General features: G+C 44.9%; 1 protein-coding gene across 1 annotated transcript; it reads left to right on the top strand.

Annotated features, from left to right (window-relative positions):
• The first annotated feature begins 2228 nt into the window (after nt 1–2228).
• Nucleotides 2229–16279, top strand: LOC311099306 (mediator of RNA polymerase II transcription subunit 15-like). Its single transcript, XM_084140027.1, has 18 exons — nt 2229–2335; nt 2873–2960; nt 4604–4655; nt 4761–4784; nt 4909–5073; nt 5503–5816; nt 6809–7150; nt 7364–7462; nt 9043–9153; nt 9721–9845; nt 9995–10125; nt 10406–10540; nt 10626–10689; nt 10786–10852; nt 11037–11197; nt 11454–11620; nt 13695–13793; nt 15823–16279. Exons 1-18 carry the CDS (start codon nt 2259–2261, stop codon nt 15957–15959), a joined length of 2358 nt encoding a protein of 785 aa, XP_083996153.1. The 5' UTR covers nt 2229–2258; the 3' UTR covers nt 15960–16279.
• Nucleotides 16280–16836: the final 557 nt, after the last annotated feature.

Genomic DNA, 16836 nt, shown 5'->3' with positions numbered 1-16836 from the left:
TGGAAACACCACTGGTGGGTAAATGCGCATATTTTCTTTATGCGGATATTAGAAAATGTGCATGAAAATCTGTCGACAATTGGATGGAAACCTAGCTAGTGATGGTAAAAAAATCGCATTGTGGGTTTCTGAAAAAAATTATATCACTACAGATGCCTATCTGAAATGACACAATGTATTGGATAATTAGTAGGCTTATCCCTCTAAGTGCCTGAAAAACCCCACTGATGATGAGTGGAGGTAAAAACAGGTTCTTAGCCTACCTACACCCAATCATGTTGACCACATAGGAGGACATCATTATGTCCAAATCATAGGAGGACCTTGATGGTTAACCTTTAAACAAATGTATAGTTTTTAAATGGGCTGTGATTCAGAAGGCAATTTGTGCTTCAAGTATAGGGTCCTGCTAGATGATTAGCCTAGTGTACGCTATTCAGTCTACACATAATTCAAGAATAGATGTCCCCACCAGCATATTTCCCTATTTTCAATTCCTGTCGATCCTCAACTTCCCCTCCATTCAAGCTCCTCTGAAGTGTCATCTGGCATAGAACCGTGACACATCAACTTGGGCCTCCCCACACTCAGCCTTCTATTCTGAAAGGGACAAGATGCATTTGAATGCAGGAAACATTGCCACCCAAAATCCTGCCATAAACCATAATGAAAATGAATACATGCATGGCATTAGGACTAGCATTAGCATGAGAGGTTGTTTTGTAGATTTTGTGAGGCAACCATAACATTTGGCCACATTCAGTTTCTATCTTGCTCTCTTGGTTTGGAAATAGAAGAGTTTTCAGAGTACATACCTCTTGAGACTGCAGCTGGCACAGAGTTGGTCTCATCACTGCAACACAGTCTGAATGTTAATAGATTTGCACCCACTGATTCTTAAAGGCTAACGCCTGCCAATTCCTGCAAAGGCTCACTGGTTCAACAAATTGGATGAAAACAAATAGGAGTTTTTTTTATGTGAATGTATAATATCTGCTGATTCCACAAATAGGCTACTTCACTGACCAAGGGGGAAATTAAATACCATATAGAAGGATTTACAGAATTTCTGTGAACCTACTGATTTATCTATAATTTCTGCATTATGGTTCCCCAAAAATGCCTTCTAAGTAATTTGTTTCATTTTCACTTGATTAACTTACAAACATGACTACAGAAGGGATACGTGATGTTGGTGATGGGCAGAGCCTTCTATTGCAATAAAGGTCTTTGGTGATGGGGAATAAATGGGTCAGAATTACTCAAATTACGACTCCCACAGGAAGCAACACAAAGTAGGTTGTTAGGTTCAAGTGGGGGGAAAAAAACATACAAATGCCTCATCCAGGCATGACAGAAAATTCGGTAAAATCAATAAAAACACACAAAAAACAACAACTAATATGGCAGTGTTGGAAAGAAGGACAAAGATGGATAAACTGTAGGCCTATGCACATCAAAGTAAGACCGGTTTCTTTGTCCATTTAAAATACACTTCCCCTTTCAAATAAAAAATCACCCATTAAATACACTGTAATTTATATAAAAAATGTATGCATTAAGGCTATTTGGGTGATGCAATCTGTGTTTGTGTGACTGCTGGATTTCAGGACACTTTCTGGTTTCCTCGATTTCAACACCCTCTAGTGGGCAATGGAAACTAGTGGCGAGGTCACAGGATCCTGAAATAGATTCTGAATAGACTGAGGTCCCAGGAAGAGAGACTGAGTTAACATGGGTGAACATAATTAAATCATATACCACATTAACAAAACTATAGCTCCCATTACAGAATATTCCAATTACATGGCGATGCTTTGAAGCTGGTACTGCTGCTATCCCTGGAAGAAAAAAAAAAAATATATATATTTTTAAAAAAAATCACCTCACTACATGTAAAACAATGCACGTCTAATTCCTCGTCTCACAGTTACATTGTACATCCTTGCAGTTCAAACGCACAGCCCCATGCAGACGCCTCACTTCATGTTGCAAAACAACTTAGACTAGAAAGCTTTGTAGACCCATGTAATTCATAGGCCTACTCCTAAAATTCCACCCCCATTGAAATGATTAGTTTCCAGTCAAATATTAGCTTATCACATTAATCACTACTAAGATCAATCTAATCATTGTTGCAGATGTAGCAGCTCTTGAATGGATGGAAAATTTAAACCGGAAGTACGTTAATTTTTTCTGTTTATGCTTTTTGGTGCTGCATTCATTCAAAGCGTACATTTGCCGCTAGTCTAAAAACGATGTCTGCAATGGAGGTCCCAGGACCAGAAAGCGATTGGAGAAGCCCTGCATTCCGACAGAAAGTTGTTGCACAAATGTGAGACAATTTAGTTTTATTAAAACTGTTTGTAAACGTTGCGATATTTTAGTTACTCCGCTATTATCACGACAGTGGCTAGCTCACTACAGTTAGCCAGCTATTTTAGCTTATCGTTAGCTACGGAACATGCTTGAAATGAGGCCGTAAGCAATACATCATCGGGGTTGATACAGTTAGCTGCATGTTTTCTTATTTGACCATAAAAATGCTTGCCTTTTTTCTAGAAGTTTTGAGACTAACTAATTGGGCGTTCAGCTAAAGGTTAGCCAAACTAGCTGGCTAGCCAGCTAGCCTTTGCTATCGTTACTTCGCTTGCTATGTAACTAGCTAGGTAATGTTAGCTGGCTAGTTAGCAAGATGCTATGTACAGTCATTACAGACCCGGTGACATTCCTGCTTGGCCTCACTTAGAGTAAAATGCACTTCATCTGCCAGTAATATGATGTCACTGGAATGTGTGGTAGCAAAATACAGCAGGCAAAAATATATAATATCACAACATTCGTTTGATCTGAATCACTTTCTCTTTTTTAGTGAAGAGGCGATGAGAAAGGCTGGGACTGCACACACGAAGTCCAGCAATGAAATGGAGAACCATGTTTACGTCAAAGCCAAATCTAGAGTGAGTGAACATTTTTAATTTACACACACCCAGTAACCTCATCATGGATCATCAGACAACACTCAGGAACATTGTATATGAGTAACTGGAATTATTGGTGAAGAATGACCATCTCTCATCTACACTGAACAAAAATATAAACGCAACATGCAACAATTTCAAAGATTTTACTGAGTTACAGTCCATATAAGGAAATCAGTCAATTGAAATAAATCCATTAGACCATAATCTATGGATTTCACATGGCTGGGAATACAGATATGCATCTGTTGGTCACAGATGCATAAAAAAAAGTAGGGGCGTGGATCAGAACCAGTATCTGGTGTGACAACCATTTGCCTCATGCAGCGCGACACATCTCCTTTGCATAGAATTGATCAAGCTGTTGATTGTGGCCTGTGGAATGTTGTCCCACTTCTCTTCAATGGCTGTGCGAGGTTGCTGGATATTGGCGGGAACTGGAGCACACTTTTGTACATGGTGATCCAGAGCATCCCAAACATGCTCAATGGGTGATATGTCTGGTGAGTATGCAAGCCATGAAGAACTGGGACATTTTCAGCATCTAGGAATTGTGTACAGATCCTTGCGACATGGGTCCGTGCATTATCATGCTGAAACATGAGGTGATGGCGGCGGATGAATGGCACAACAATGTGCCTCAGGATCTCGTCACGGTATGTCTGTGCATTCAAATTGCCATTAATAAAATGCAATTGTGTTCGTTGTCCTTCGTTTATGCCTGCCCATACCATAACCCCACCGCCACCATGGGGCACTCTGTTCACAACGTTGACATCAGCAAACTGCTCGCCCACACGACACCATACACACTACACTGTCTGCCATCTACCCGGTACAGTTGAAACCGGGATTCATCCGTGAAGAGCACACTTTTCTAGCGTGCCAGTGACCATCGAAGGTGAGCATTGGCCCACTGAAGTCGGTTACGATGCTGAACTGCAGTCAGGTCAAGACCCTGGTGAGGACGACGAGCATGCAGATGAGCTTCCCTGAGGAGGTTTCTGACAGTTTGTGCAGAAATTCTTTGGTTGTGCAAACCCACTGCTTTATCAGCTGTCCGGATGGCTGGTCTCAGACGATCCCGCAGGTAAAGAAGCCGGATGTGGAGGTCCTGGGCTGGTGTGGTCTGTGGTTGTGAGGTCGGTTGGACGTACTGCCGAATTCTCTAAAACAACGTTGGAGGCGGCTTATGGTAGAGAAATGAACATTAAATTATCTGACAACAGCTCCGGTGGACATCCCTGCAGTCAGCATGCCAATTGCACGCTCCCTCAACACTTGAGACATCTGTGGCATTGTGTTGTGACAACTGCACATTTTAGTAGTCTTTTATTGTCCCCAGCACAAGGTGCACCTGTGTAATGATCATGCTGTATAATCAGCTTCATGATATGCCACACCTGTCAGGTGGATGGATTATTTTGGCAAAGGAGAAATGCTCACTAACAGGGATGTAAACAAATTTGTGCACAAAGTATGCGAGAAATAAGCTTCTTGTGCATTTGGAACATTTTTGGGATCTTTTATTTCAGCTCATGAAACATGGGACCAACTCTTTACATGTTGCATTTCTATTTTTGTTCAGTATAATAATGGTGTTATTGTTTACTTCTGAACAGGAAGAATACTTGTCCCTGGTAGCAAGGTTGATCATTCACTTCAGAGACATTCGTAAGTACCCCACATCTGCAATGTAGGTCTAACTCTTGTTCATATTTTTCAAGACAACTATTCTGTAAAGTCGAGTTACGTAATGGTATATGTTTTGTTTTGCAGATAAAAAGGCACAAGGAGGTCTGGGTGAGTTGTGTTGTGATTTTGCAAAATATGTTTTCTATTACTAAAAGACATTCAGAAGAATATATATGTAGCTACTCATGCTGCTGCCCATGTGTCAATGTATATATTGTCTCCCCTCTTCCAGATCCCATGAATGCCCTGACAAATCTCACTGGTGTTCCAGGGGTTCCAGGGGGCATTGTCATGGGGCCTAGGCCACCTGGTGCGCCCATGGGTGGCATGGGGACCATGGGGCAGATGCAAATGGGTCAGCATGCAATGGCAGGTGTGGCTGGAAATCCTCAAGCGAGTGAGTGTATTTCTGAAGCTATTTAACTTTCTCACTTTATTCATGTTTATTTGAATGCTGCTGTCTGTTAGCCCACAGAAACAATTGGATCAGTAGCCTACTGGTCATGACATTTAGATTTTCGATCAGGGACCTCCAAACTAATATTCCTGTGTCCTCCATGAGGCTCAGAGCATGTGAGCAGAGATGAGTGGGAGCAGAGTGAGGAGCGGAGCGGGCACAATTTGACTGGAGCTGGGGAAAAGGACGTGGAGCGCTCTGTGTGCAATGAGCTGGATTTCGCACCGCTCAACTCGGCTCACAGACACTACTCCATACTCATATTTCTGTTTCCTCAGTAACGCTCAGGTGTAGGGCTTTTCCTCCAGGGCTTTCCCCAAGTTCTCAGATGGAGGATGTGTGTCTGTTTTGTCCACATCCTCCCTGTAGTAGGAGGTCCAGGGCAGATGCAGATGCAGCAGATTGCCCAGCAGCAGCAGTCCATTCAGTTCCAGCAGTTCCAGGCACAGCAGCAACAGACAGCCATGCAACAACAGCAACAGACGGCCATGCAGCAGCAGCAGCAGCAGCAGCAGCAGACAGCAATGCAACAACAGACAGCCATACAGCAGCAGCAGTTTCAGGTCCAGCAGCAGCTGAAGCTGCAACAGTTACAGCAGCAACACCATCAGAACCAACAGCTCCAACAGCAGCACCAAAACCAGCAGCAGCAGCAGGCCCAAAACCAGCAACAACAGAACCAGGTATAACAGGGATGCAATACTTGTCAATTTCCGGCGATATTCGCCGTTTGGATCTCAGAATAGGTAATCCACGTGAATTGTGTAGATCTGTAAAAAATACTTTGGGGTGGGGGTCTGATGAAAAGTCGGCAGACGCAGAGTGTATCACCCATTGAGCTATACAAAAGAGCCGCAAACAGATCTTCTCCCTGTGATCACTACCTTCTCTCTCTCGAAATGAATGACTGAGCACAGAATGCATCCTTACACATCCTACAAATAGAATATCAGAGTTCAGAGCGTGATGTCAGATATGTCATGTCAGAATGAGTGCTTCATCTAATATCACGTGACAGCCGTGGGCAGCCAACCACATCCCCTAACAAGCCATTAGCCTACTCAGCTGCTTCTCTCTGTCCGTTCTTTCTGTGCATCTTCATCAGTTTTTAAATGTTATTTAGCCGTGATGGTGAGCTGGGGTGTGCAGACATTATTGGAGCGGCATGCAGCGCAAGTGAAGTGGATACGCATCTTTTCATTTCGCCTCTTAGTGCCAGGGCCATAGAGGAAAAAACGGAGCATGAGTTTGTAGCCCAAACCACTCATATTACTGGAGCTACCTTCTCCCCTTTCTACCGCGAATTGGCACACATTTTATATAATTTTATAAACCATGTCGCGGGCCGATTTAAACTACTCATGTGCCGCACGTTTTTGGATGGATAACAAGTTATCGGTGGGGGCAAACCCTGTAGGATCATGATACTACTCGGTATGGTGATACTCGGCCTGGTATGACATCTTTAGTAAAATGTTGGTATTGTGACAATTATTTTCACCTTTGGGCCCTCACCAGTTTGCGTCCCTGTATAAGCTCAAAAGCCCCACCATGATAGCATGCCTAGATGTATATTAAAAGCTAACAGAGACATACAGAAGGCAGTTAAATTGGTTGATCTTTTAATAATCTGTATCTTTAAGTATTTACACGCCCTCCCCATCTCTCTCTTCAGATGCACCCATCAAGGCTCCAGCAACAACAGCAGATAGTTCAGTTACAACTCCAACAGCAGCATGCACAGGCCCAAGCACAGGCCCAAGCACAAGCCCAGGCGCAGGCCCAAGCACAAGCCCAGGCGCAGTCCATCCAGCACATGGTCCAGCAGCAGCAGCAACAACAACAGCAACAGGTTCAGGCCCAGTCTCAGCCCCAGGCGGCCCAGCTACCCCCCCACTCCCAGCAGCAGCAGGGCATGGTGCCCCAGTCTCTGGCTGGGCAGATGACCCCCACACAGCACGTGCCCATCAGCTCGCTCAGTCAGCAGCAGCAACAGCTCAAGATCCAAGCCTTGCAGGTAAAGCAGAGGTGGTGTTATGGAAAAATATGAACCTTAAGTTTAGTTCACCCTCTGTAGAATAGTGGTGACCTTTTGTTGTCCACTCTAAATTCATAATCTATAGTCTCTGGGATAACACACCTATTCCAGTATCTTTTTTTACACACCCCTCTGCTTGCTTTCTTCCCTATGTGTGTGTATGTGCTGTGTGTTCTTTGTGTGTGTGGCCAGGCTAGAGCGATGCAACAGCAGCAGCAGCAGCAGCAGGCAGCGCAGCAAGCCCAACAGGCTGCGGCTCAGGCCCAGCTAGCTGCAGCAGTACCTGGACAGGTAAGAGCACAGCACTGCAAGTTGGTGTGTAGTGGGACTGATTGACTGACTGGGGACTGCCACTTGTCACTGAGCCTGGCCTGGTGTGAGTGCATGCTTTCAGATTTACCCCTTTGGAATTTCAACAGTTGATTTAATTTTGTGTCGCAAGCTCTTCTGTTGATGTCAAATGACTTGAGGAAGACGAAGGATATTTTTCTGTGCTGCCTGTTGCCATACTTAAGCTACTGCCATAGCCAGGAGGTAATAGTTCTTGTTTTATAGCTCCACATTACCTACAGAGAGTTACGTTTGCATCTATTCTTATAATTGCAACATTGCTGCTTGATGGCTCAGGGGTTCTTTGGTTTGAACTGAATGATGAGTCTCCTACGTAACCCAGGAAATCAATTTAGTTTGTTGTCATTTGCATATGATGCTTTCTGAGAATTCCCTGATAGGCTTGGTACTCCTCCTGTCTCTATCGCTTCCAATCAAAATAGGGATGGAGCTAGGATTCACTTCCACAAGCCACTTCCCCCATCCCTTTCTTCTCTACCAAACTAGAACTCACCCAGACCTCTTCACCCCACCGCTACTTCTCCCTATTGCAAATCCCTGGAAGTGTGCAGCTGCGTTTCTCAGAATGAAACCCACGGGTGGGCTGCTGAGATAAAATAAAGTTTATCTACCAGAGGATGTCTCTTTATTGTACCTCAGAGCTACGTTAGAATGTCTTGTTCCTGCTCCATGCATGTGTGTTGTTCATGCAGTGAATGCTGCAACTGCATGCCTACTCTGCCCTGCAAACCAATCATATTATTTAACTCGGCTGCTGCATCTACCAGCTCTACTGTTACTGTAGATGCAAATACATGGCATCATCAATCATTGAAGTGCCCCCCCACTCACTCATCCAATTGACCAATAGATACGGTTTGGGAAATCACTGCCAAGCCTCCTACTGGGGGTACCAATGGGGTTCCATCATTGGCGGCTATTCAAAATGCAATACCTATCTATGCAACCGTCGTTTGATAAAACAATTTAAATAGTTTCCAGACTAGAAACAATGTCTAAAAAATTAATAATAATCTAAATGGGTATTTTGAGATTAATATTAATAGCTTTAATGTTGAATAAATTAATGTTGAATAATTTTGTAACCAAATATTGTGATCTATGTTATTTCTAGTCAGTTGACAATATTTACCTATTGTACTTAGCTAAGCCATTTAAATAACTGTCATACCACTGCGTGGTTTGGCCTTGTGATTAAAGAGGAGAGGGAGCATGTTCATCACTGTTGTCATGGCAACCATTTGTTCTGTGCCCTCTGACCCCGGAGACAGGGTCACACGCTTGGCAACGCTGTCTCTCTCACCAGGGTTTTAAGATATGACTGTAACTGTGGGTCTGTTTGATGTGCATGCATGTGTTTGTGCATGTCTGCTTGTGTAATGTACCTTACAAGTCTTGCTCCTGGGAGAGTGCATTCATATGTCTGAATGCATTTTATGTGCGTGCATGTGCATCTCCGCTGATGCATTGCATTTCTTGTTTTGCTTGTGACATGTATGTTGTCCCCTCTGTCCTCCAAGATGATGATGCCCCGCCCTGGGATGCAAATTCCACCCCGGTTGCCCCGCGCTGCCCCGAACCCTGCCATACCTCCAAACTCTGCTGCCATGGGAGGACAGCAAATGCCACAGGTATTTACGCCAGGGTAGAGCGAGCAGGCGGTGTTCCTACTCTGACCCTGACCCGACCCTCATGGTGACACCACCTCACCTAAAACCGTGTCCCTCTGGTGTGCTTCCTTATGCCAACCCTCATCCCTCAGTGCAGCCCTCAAATCTGCTCCCCATTCTACCCAAACCTCCTCTTCTGCTCCTTATACAGACCAGTGGAATTGATAGTAAACATCAGTTCTCATGCTCAGTATAGAGTTGTATGTGGATTCACGGAAAGAGAGTTGGACCTTCTACAAGCAGGTTCCCATTTGGAATCCATTAAGGGTAGGCCTATAGATGTGATTGGAAATGCAATGGATTATTTTGCTCAGTGTAAGGGCATCTGGCCAGTATTCATTGTGTATGGTAAGTACCAATAAGACACTAAAATATTTTCTTCCTGTCTTCCTCAGTAGGCACTCAGGCCCTGGTCGGTGTAATGGCTGAGGATTGTGATGTCATGAAGGAGGTTTTTCCCCCCTGCTATCTAGGTTGGATGGTTCGTCTGGTGTGAGCCCCCCTCTTTTCTTTTCACCCCCTCCGTAGGTTCAGCAGCACCAGATGATGTCATCGCCCTCGCCGGTACAAGTGCAGACCCCCCAGTCCATGCCCCCCCCTCCCCAGCCACAGCCATCCCCACAGCCCCCATCCTCCCAGCCCAACTCAGTCAGGTGAGCAAAGATGACAAGCCCACTCTCACTTCATGTAGCGCTCTTATTGACTTGAATATGGCATTCTAAAGTTTTATTTCAGGTCTAGTCTTGAAATGGAATGACATTCTCTGGTGTCAACTGTGAACCTGTATTGTGTTTCTTCACAGCAGTTCTGGTCCCACACCGTCGCCAGGTAGCTTCCAGCCTAGCCCGTCCCCCCAGCCCTCGCATAGCCCAGCCACCGCACGCACCCCCCAGAACTATAGCGTCCCCTCCCCAGGACCCCTCAACACCCCAGGTACTGTCCCAGCTCCTCACTGGAGCAGAGGTCGGGGCCTAAGCCCCTATATCTCATACCTCACATCTGATTGTTTTCCTTACTATAGTTTACATTCTTAATCGGCTTTATGTAGGATTTAAATTTGTCTGGAACCTCTTAATTTTCTATTTGCATTCTATGCCAAATATTGGAAGACCAATCATGCCTTTTCCCTGTGTCCCCAAGACTATGTAAACACATATTAAATGTACATGAGGATTCTAATTGTTGTCCCATGTGGTTGTCTGGTGATGTGTAGGGAACCCCAGTTCAGTGATGAGTCCATCCGGGGCCAATCAGCTGGAGGACCAGCAGTACATGGAGAAACTCAAACAGCTCTCCAAATACATCGAGCCACTGCGCAGGATGATCAACAAGATAGACAAAAACGAAGGTATGCCCTCACGCCATGCTCTTTCTTACTTTTCTGTCCCCTCTTGGCTGTTCCCACTCACTAAAGGAGTGTGTGTTCCCAACAGATAGGAAAAAGGACCTGAGTAAGATGAAGAGCCTGCTGAACATTCTCACTGACCCCAACACAAGGTAAAATAATAAGTGTGTTGCTTATGTGTGTCAGTGTCCATCCATGTTTTTCTCAGCAATGGTTATTGAAGGACATCTCCTCTCCCGGACTTGCAGGTGCCCTCTCAGAACCTTACAGAAGTGTGAGATAGCACTGGAGAAACTGAAGAATGATATGGCTGTGGTAAGCGTGAGACCACTTTTTAAAATCCTGTTGATTATCTTTGTGCTGTTCTATTGCTCCTTGGTTCTCAATCTCTTTCTGTTGTGAGTTCATAAATGTTACCCATTGAATGTGAATCGTCAGCAATTTAACAAAACGTTTGTCTATTTGCTAATTAACTGACTTTTTGCTAAACCTGTTCTAGCCGACGCCACCCCCTCCACCTGTGCCCTGCACCAAGCAGCAGTACCTGTGCCAGCCACTCTTGGATGCCGTCATGGCAAACATCCGCTCGCCTGTCTTCAACCATTCCCTGTACCGTACCTTCGCCCCAGCCATGACAGCCATCCACGGGCCGCCCATCACGTGAGTTTACCCTAACCACTCCTTCATGTCCAGAAACACTACACTTTAGATCAGGGTAGGAAAGTTTTTTTCCCCCCTCAGCTTATTTTCGACGGGCATTTTGGAGCAACTCTGCTTCAGATCTGTCCACCACTCTGTTGTTGATACAAGACCATCTTCATTTCCTACAGTACATATAGAAAGTGTGTTAAGAGTACAGTAGCAATGGACTCACTGTCATCTGACACCCATCTTTATTCTCTCCTCCACTCCACAGGGGCCCCATCATCGCGGCCCGGAAGAGGAAACACGAGGAGGATGAACGTCAAACCATCCCCAACATCCTGCAGGGGGAGGTGGCCCGTCTTAATGCCAAGTTCCTGGTCAACCTGGACCCCTCGTTCTGCAGTAACAACGGCACTGTGCACCTCATCTGTAAACTAGGTGAGTTAAGGGCTGAGGTAGGCAACTAGATTCAGTTGCGGGCCGATTTTTGTTGGAGCAGATGGTCGGGGGGGCGATTCATAATCATTTGTACACTGCAAATTATTTTATCGAACCTTTATTTAACTAGCCAAGTCAGTTAACAACAAATTCTTATTTAAAATGACGGCCTACCGAAAGGCCTCATCTGGGGATAGGGGCTGGGATTAAAAGTATAGGACAAAACCCACATCATGGCAAGAGAGACACCACAACACTACATAAAGAGAGACCTAAGACAACAACACAGCATGGCAGCAACACATGACAACACAGCATGGTACCAACACATGACAACAACACTGTAGCAACACAACATGGCAGCAGCACAAAACATGGTACAAACATTATTGGGCACAGACAACACCACAAAGTGCAAGAAGGTAGAGACAACAATGCATCACGCAAAGCAGCCACAAGTGTCAGTAAGAGTGTCCATGATTGAGTCTTTGAATGAAGAGATGGAGATAAAACTGTCCAGTTTGAGTGTTCTTTTGCAGCTCGTTCCAGTCGCTAGCTGCAGCGAACTGAAAAGAGGAGCGACACAGGGATGTGTGTGCTTTGGGGACCTTTAACAGAATGTGACTGGCAGAACGGGTTTTGTATGAGGAGGATGAGGGTTGCAGTAGGTATCTCAGATAGATAGATAGGAAGGAGCATTGGTGGCAAATCTGATAGCCAAATGGAAAGAACATCTAGCCACTCGAGAGCACCCTTACCTGCCGATCTATAAATTAAGCCTCCGTAATCTAGCATGGGTAGGATGGTCATCTGAATCAGGGTTCGTTTGGCAGCTGGAGTGAAAGAGGAGCGATTACGATAGAGGAAACCAAGTCTAGATTTAACCTTAGCCTGCAGCTTGGATATGTGCTGAGAGAGTGTACCGTCTAGCCATACTTCCAAGTACTAAACCCTCAGATGTAGTAATCACACTGGTGGGGAGAGGGAAATTCTACTTACCGAACCACATGATCTTTGTTTTGGAGGTGTTCAGAACAAGTTTAAGGGCAGAGAAAGCTTGTTGGACACTTAGACATTTTTGTTTTAGAGCGTTTAACACAAAATCCGGGGAGGGGCCAGCGGAGTATAAGACTGTAACATCTGCATATAAATGCATGAGAGAGCTTCCTACTACCTGAGCTATGTTGTTGATGTAAATTGAGAAGAGCGTTGGGCCTAGGATCGAGCCTTGGGGTACTCCCTTGGTGACAGGCAGTGGTGTGGAACGTAGGTGTTCTGACTTTATACACTGCACTCTTTGAGAGAGGTAGTTAGCAAACCAGGCCAAAGACCCCTCAGAGACACCAATACTCCTTAGCCGGCCCACAAGAATGGAATGGTCTACCGTATCAAAAGCTTTGGCCAAGTCAATAAAAATAGCAGCACAACATTGCTTAGAATCAATGGCAACGGTGACATCATTTAGGACCTTTAAGGTTGCAGTGACACATCCATTACCTGAACGGAAACCAGATTGCATACCAGAGAGAATACTGTAGACATCAAGAAAGCCAGTCAGTTGATTATTTACAAGTTTTTTCAACACTTTTGATAAACAGGGCAAAATAGAAATTGGCCTATAACAGTTAGGATCAATTTGATCTCCCTCTCTAAATAAAGGACGCACCATGGCTGCCTTCCAAGCAATGGGAACCTCCCCAGAGAGGAGAGACAGGCTCAGCGATGATAGGGGCTGCAACCGTAAAGAAGAAAGGATCTAAACCATCTGACCCAGATGTTTTTTTGGGGTGAAGTATAAGGAGCTCCTTTAGCACCTCAGACTCAGTGACCGCCTGCAAGGAGAAACTTTGTAGCGGGGCAGGGGAAAAAGAGAGAGGAGCATCGGGGTTAGTCACATTAGAAGGGCTGGGAGATGAGGAAATGATGGGCAAGAAGGCATGGCTGAGTCAATAATCACTTGCGGGCCAACCCCTGGTGTAGGGCATTGAGACGAAGGCCGGGGGAAATCACACTATTCTTCCTCAAATATAAAATGAATTGATGTCTGACGTTATTCCCTGCTTCTCTCTTCCAGATGACAAGAACCTGCCAAGTGTGCCTCCTCTCCAGCTCAGCATCCCTGCAGACTACCCAGACCAGAGCCCTCAGTGGGCAGACGACGGGCAAGTGTATGGTAAGAGACACTGGCTTTCTCTGTACCCATACAGTGCATTCGGAAATATTCAGACCCCTTGACCTTTTCCACATTGTTAGGTTACAGCCTTATTCTAAAATGGATTTTAAAATAATAATAATCATGAATCTACACACAATATCCCATAATGACAAAGCGAAAACAGGTTTTTAGACATTTTAAAATGTATTAAAAATAAAAAACGATACCTTATTTACGTAAGCATTCAGACCCTTTGCTATGAGACTCGAAATTGAGCTCAGGGTCATCCTGTTTCCATTGATCATCCTTGAGATGTTTCTACAACTTGATTGGAGTCCACCTGTAGTAAATTCAATTGATTGGACATGATTTGGAAAGGCACACACCTGTCTATATAAGGTCCCACAGTTGACAGTGCATGTCAGAGCAAAAAACAAACCATGAGGTGGAAGGAATTGTCCGTAGAGCTCCGAGACAGGATTGTGTCGAGGCACAGATCTGGGGAAGGGTCCCAAAAAATGTCTGCAGCATTGAAGGTCCCCAAGAACAGTGGCCTCCATCATTCTTAAATGGAATAAGTTTGGAACCACCAAGACTCTTCCTAGAGCTGGCCCCCGGCCAAACTGAGCAATCGGGGGAGAAGGACCTTGGTCAGGGAGGTGACCAAGAACCCGATGGTCACTCTGACAGAGCTCCAGAGTTCCTCTGTGGAGATGGGAGAACCATTACATTTACATTTTAGTCATTTAGCAGACGCTCTTATCCAGAGCGACTTACAGTTAGTGCATACATTATTTTTTTATTTTTCATACTGGCCCCCCGTGGGAATCGAACAGACAAGCCTGGCGTTGCAAACGCCATGCTCTACCAACTGAGCTACATCCCTGCCGGCCATTCCCTCCCCTGGACAACGCTGGGCCAATTGTGCGCCGCCCCCATCTCTGCAGCACTCACCAATCAGGCCTTTATGGTAGACTGGCCAGACAGAAGCCACTCCTCAGTAAAAGGCACATGACAGCCCACTTGGAGTTTGCCAAAAGGCACCTAAAAGACTCTCAAGACCATGAGAAACAAGATTCTTTGGTCGGATGAAACCAAGATTGAACTCTTTGGCCTGAATGCCAAGCGTCACATCTGGAGGAAACCTGGCACCATCCCTATGGTGAAGCATGGTGGTGGCAGCATCATGTTGTGGGGGTGTTTTTTAGCGGCAGGGATTGGGAGACTAGTCAGGATCAAGGGAAAGATGAACGGAGCAAAGTACAGAGAGATCCTTACTGAAAACCTGCTCCAGAGCGCTCAGGACCTCAGACTAGGGCAAAGGTTCACCTTCCAACAGGACAACGACCCTAAGCACACAGCCAAGACAATGCAGGAGTGGCTTCGGGACAAGTCTCTGAATGTCCTTGAGTGGCCCAGCCAGAGACCGGACCTGAACCCGATCTAACATCTCTGGAAAGACCTGAAAATAGCTGTGTAGCGACGCTCCCCATCCAACCTGACATAGCTTGAGAGGATCTGAAGAGAAGAATGGGAGAAACTCCCCAAATACAGGTGTGCCAAGCTTGTAGCGTCATACTCAAGACTGTAATCGCTGCCAAAGGTGCTTCAACAAAGTACTGAGTAAAGGGTCTGAATACTTATGTAAATGTGATATTTGCAAAAATGTCCAAAACTGTTTTTTGCTTTGTCATTATGGGGTATTGTGTGTAGATTGAGTGGGGAAAAACTATTAAATCAATTTTAGAATAAGGCTGTAACGTAACTAATTGTGGAAAAAGTCAAGGGGTCTGAATACTTTCCGAATGCACTATACATACCACTATGGAGCCTGTTTTAGTCAAATGTACTCTACTTTAACTTTGGGTGTAATGGAAAAAGTAGCCCAACATTACCTTGACAGTTTAAAATGTTACAAATAAAATGTTCAGCAAAACAACACATTTTTAAAACCTTTTTTAAATTATAATCTTTTTACCTAGTCTTTCAGGTTTCAATGCATTTTCGAGTTGATTTATGCATCACTTTGTCTTCCTTTACTCTCCAGGTGCCAACCCCTTCCTACAAAACGTTCACAGAAACATGACCTCCAAGCTCCTACAGCTCCCAGACAAGCACTCAGTGACTGCACTGCTCAATACTTGGGCCCAGAGTGTCAGACAAGCCTGTCTTTCTGCAGCATAGACAAGAGGCTCACCTCACCTGTCCATCAAACCTCTGCTGGATACAACACAATTTATCACCAAGATTGCAAACTGGAAGGAGTGGGCTACCTCTCCTTGGAGCACCAGCTCTCCCCTACCACTAGGGTGTGCTGCTGAGGGTTCTACACAAACTGTATTATGAGAAGGTCCATTCGGGAGGAGTTCTGTAAAGAATTTTGAGTTGAGAAAATGTATAACCAATAACTGAACACGTTGCGGTGTAAAGCTTTGAAGTGTGTGTATATATATACTCCTAAGGGATTTTGTTTTTTTGTTATCATGAATAAAAACTTTTCTGTTTACCTGTGTGTTCATTAACTTAGATACAGGTAACTTCCAAAATAAAGGGAATACTTCAGTAAATGAGGGATACAAAGTATATTGAAAGCAGGTGCTTCCACACAGGTGTTGTTCCTGAGTTAATTAAGCAATTAATGTCCCATCATGCTTAGGGTCGTGTATAAAAATGCCCAGTAGCACAATAATGTCTAGAAGTGATCTCTGACTTGGAAAGAGGGGTCTCAGAGGATTATAGGGGGTTTAAATGGTGTCTGTCATCAAATCTTAACACAATTGAACACTTATGGGAGATTCTGGAGCAGCGCCTGAGACTGTTTTTTCCACCACCATCAACAAAACACCAAATGATGAATTTTCAAAAAATCGACTAGCGACAAATCTAGCGACTTTTTCTGGTGTTTTTGGAGACTCTGACGTGAAAGCACGTATCGTTCTTACTCTTCTCAACGAGCAGCGGGTGCTGCCGTGGGCCCCACCACAGTCCCAAAGCACTCACAGGCGGCCGAGTCATTGAGCAGCAGTCCCTCCCAGCTGCAGTCAGAGCAGGAGACGTTCAC

Source organism: Coregonus lavaretus, assembly GCF_964263955.1.
Source record: "Coregonus lavaretus genome assembly, chromosome: 24".
Taxonomy (NCBI): Eukaryota; Metazoa; Chordata; class Actinopteri; order Salmoniformes; family Salmonidae; genus Coregonus; species Coregonus lavaretus.
The sequence above is the reverse complement of the archived record's forward strand: the minus strand, read 5'-3'. Positions and strand labels throughout refer to the sequence as shown.

What these genes read in the sequence shown, in the direction of transcription:
- LOC311099306 (XM_084140027.1), top strand. Translation starts at nt 2,259, where the DNA reads ATGTCTGCAATGGAGGTCCCAGGACCAGAAAGCGATTGGAGAAGCCCT. An exon ending in GAGGACAGCAAATGCCACAG is followed by an intron (nt 9,154 to 9,720) that starts GTATTTACGCCA and finishes CCCCCTCCGTAG; the next exon opens with GTTCAGCAGCACCAGATGAT. An exon ending in TCCCAGCCCAACTCAGTCAG is followed by an intron (nt 9,846 to 9,994) that starts GTGAGCAAAGAT and finishes GTTTCTTCACAG; the next exon opens with CAGTTCTGGTCCCACACCGT.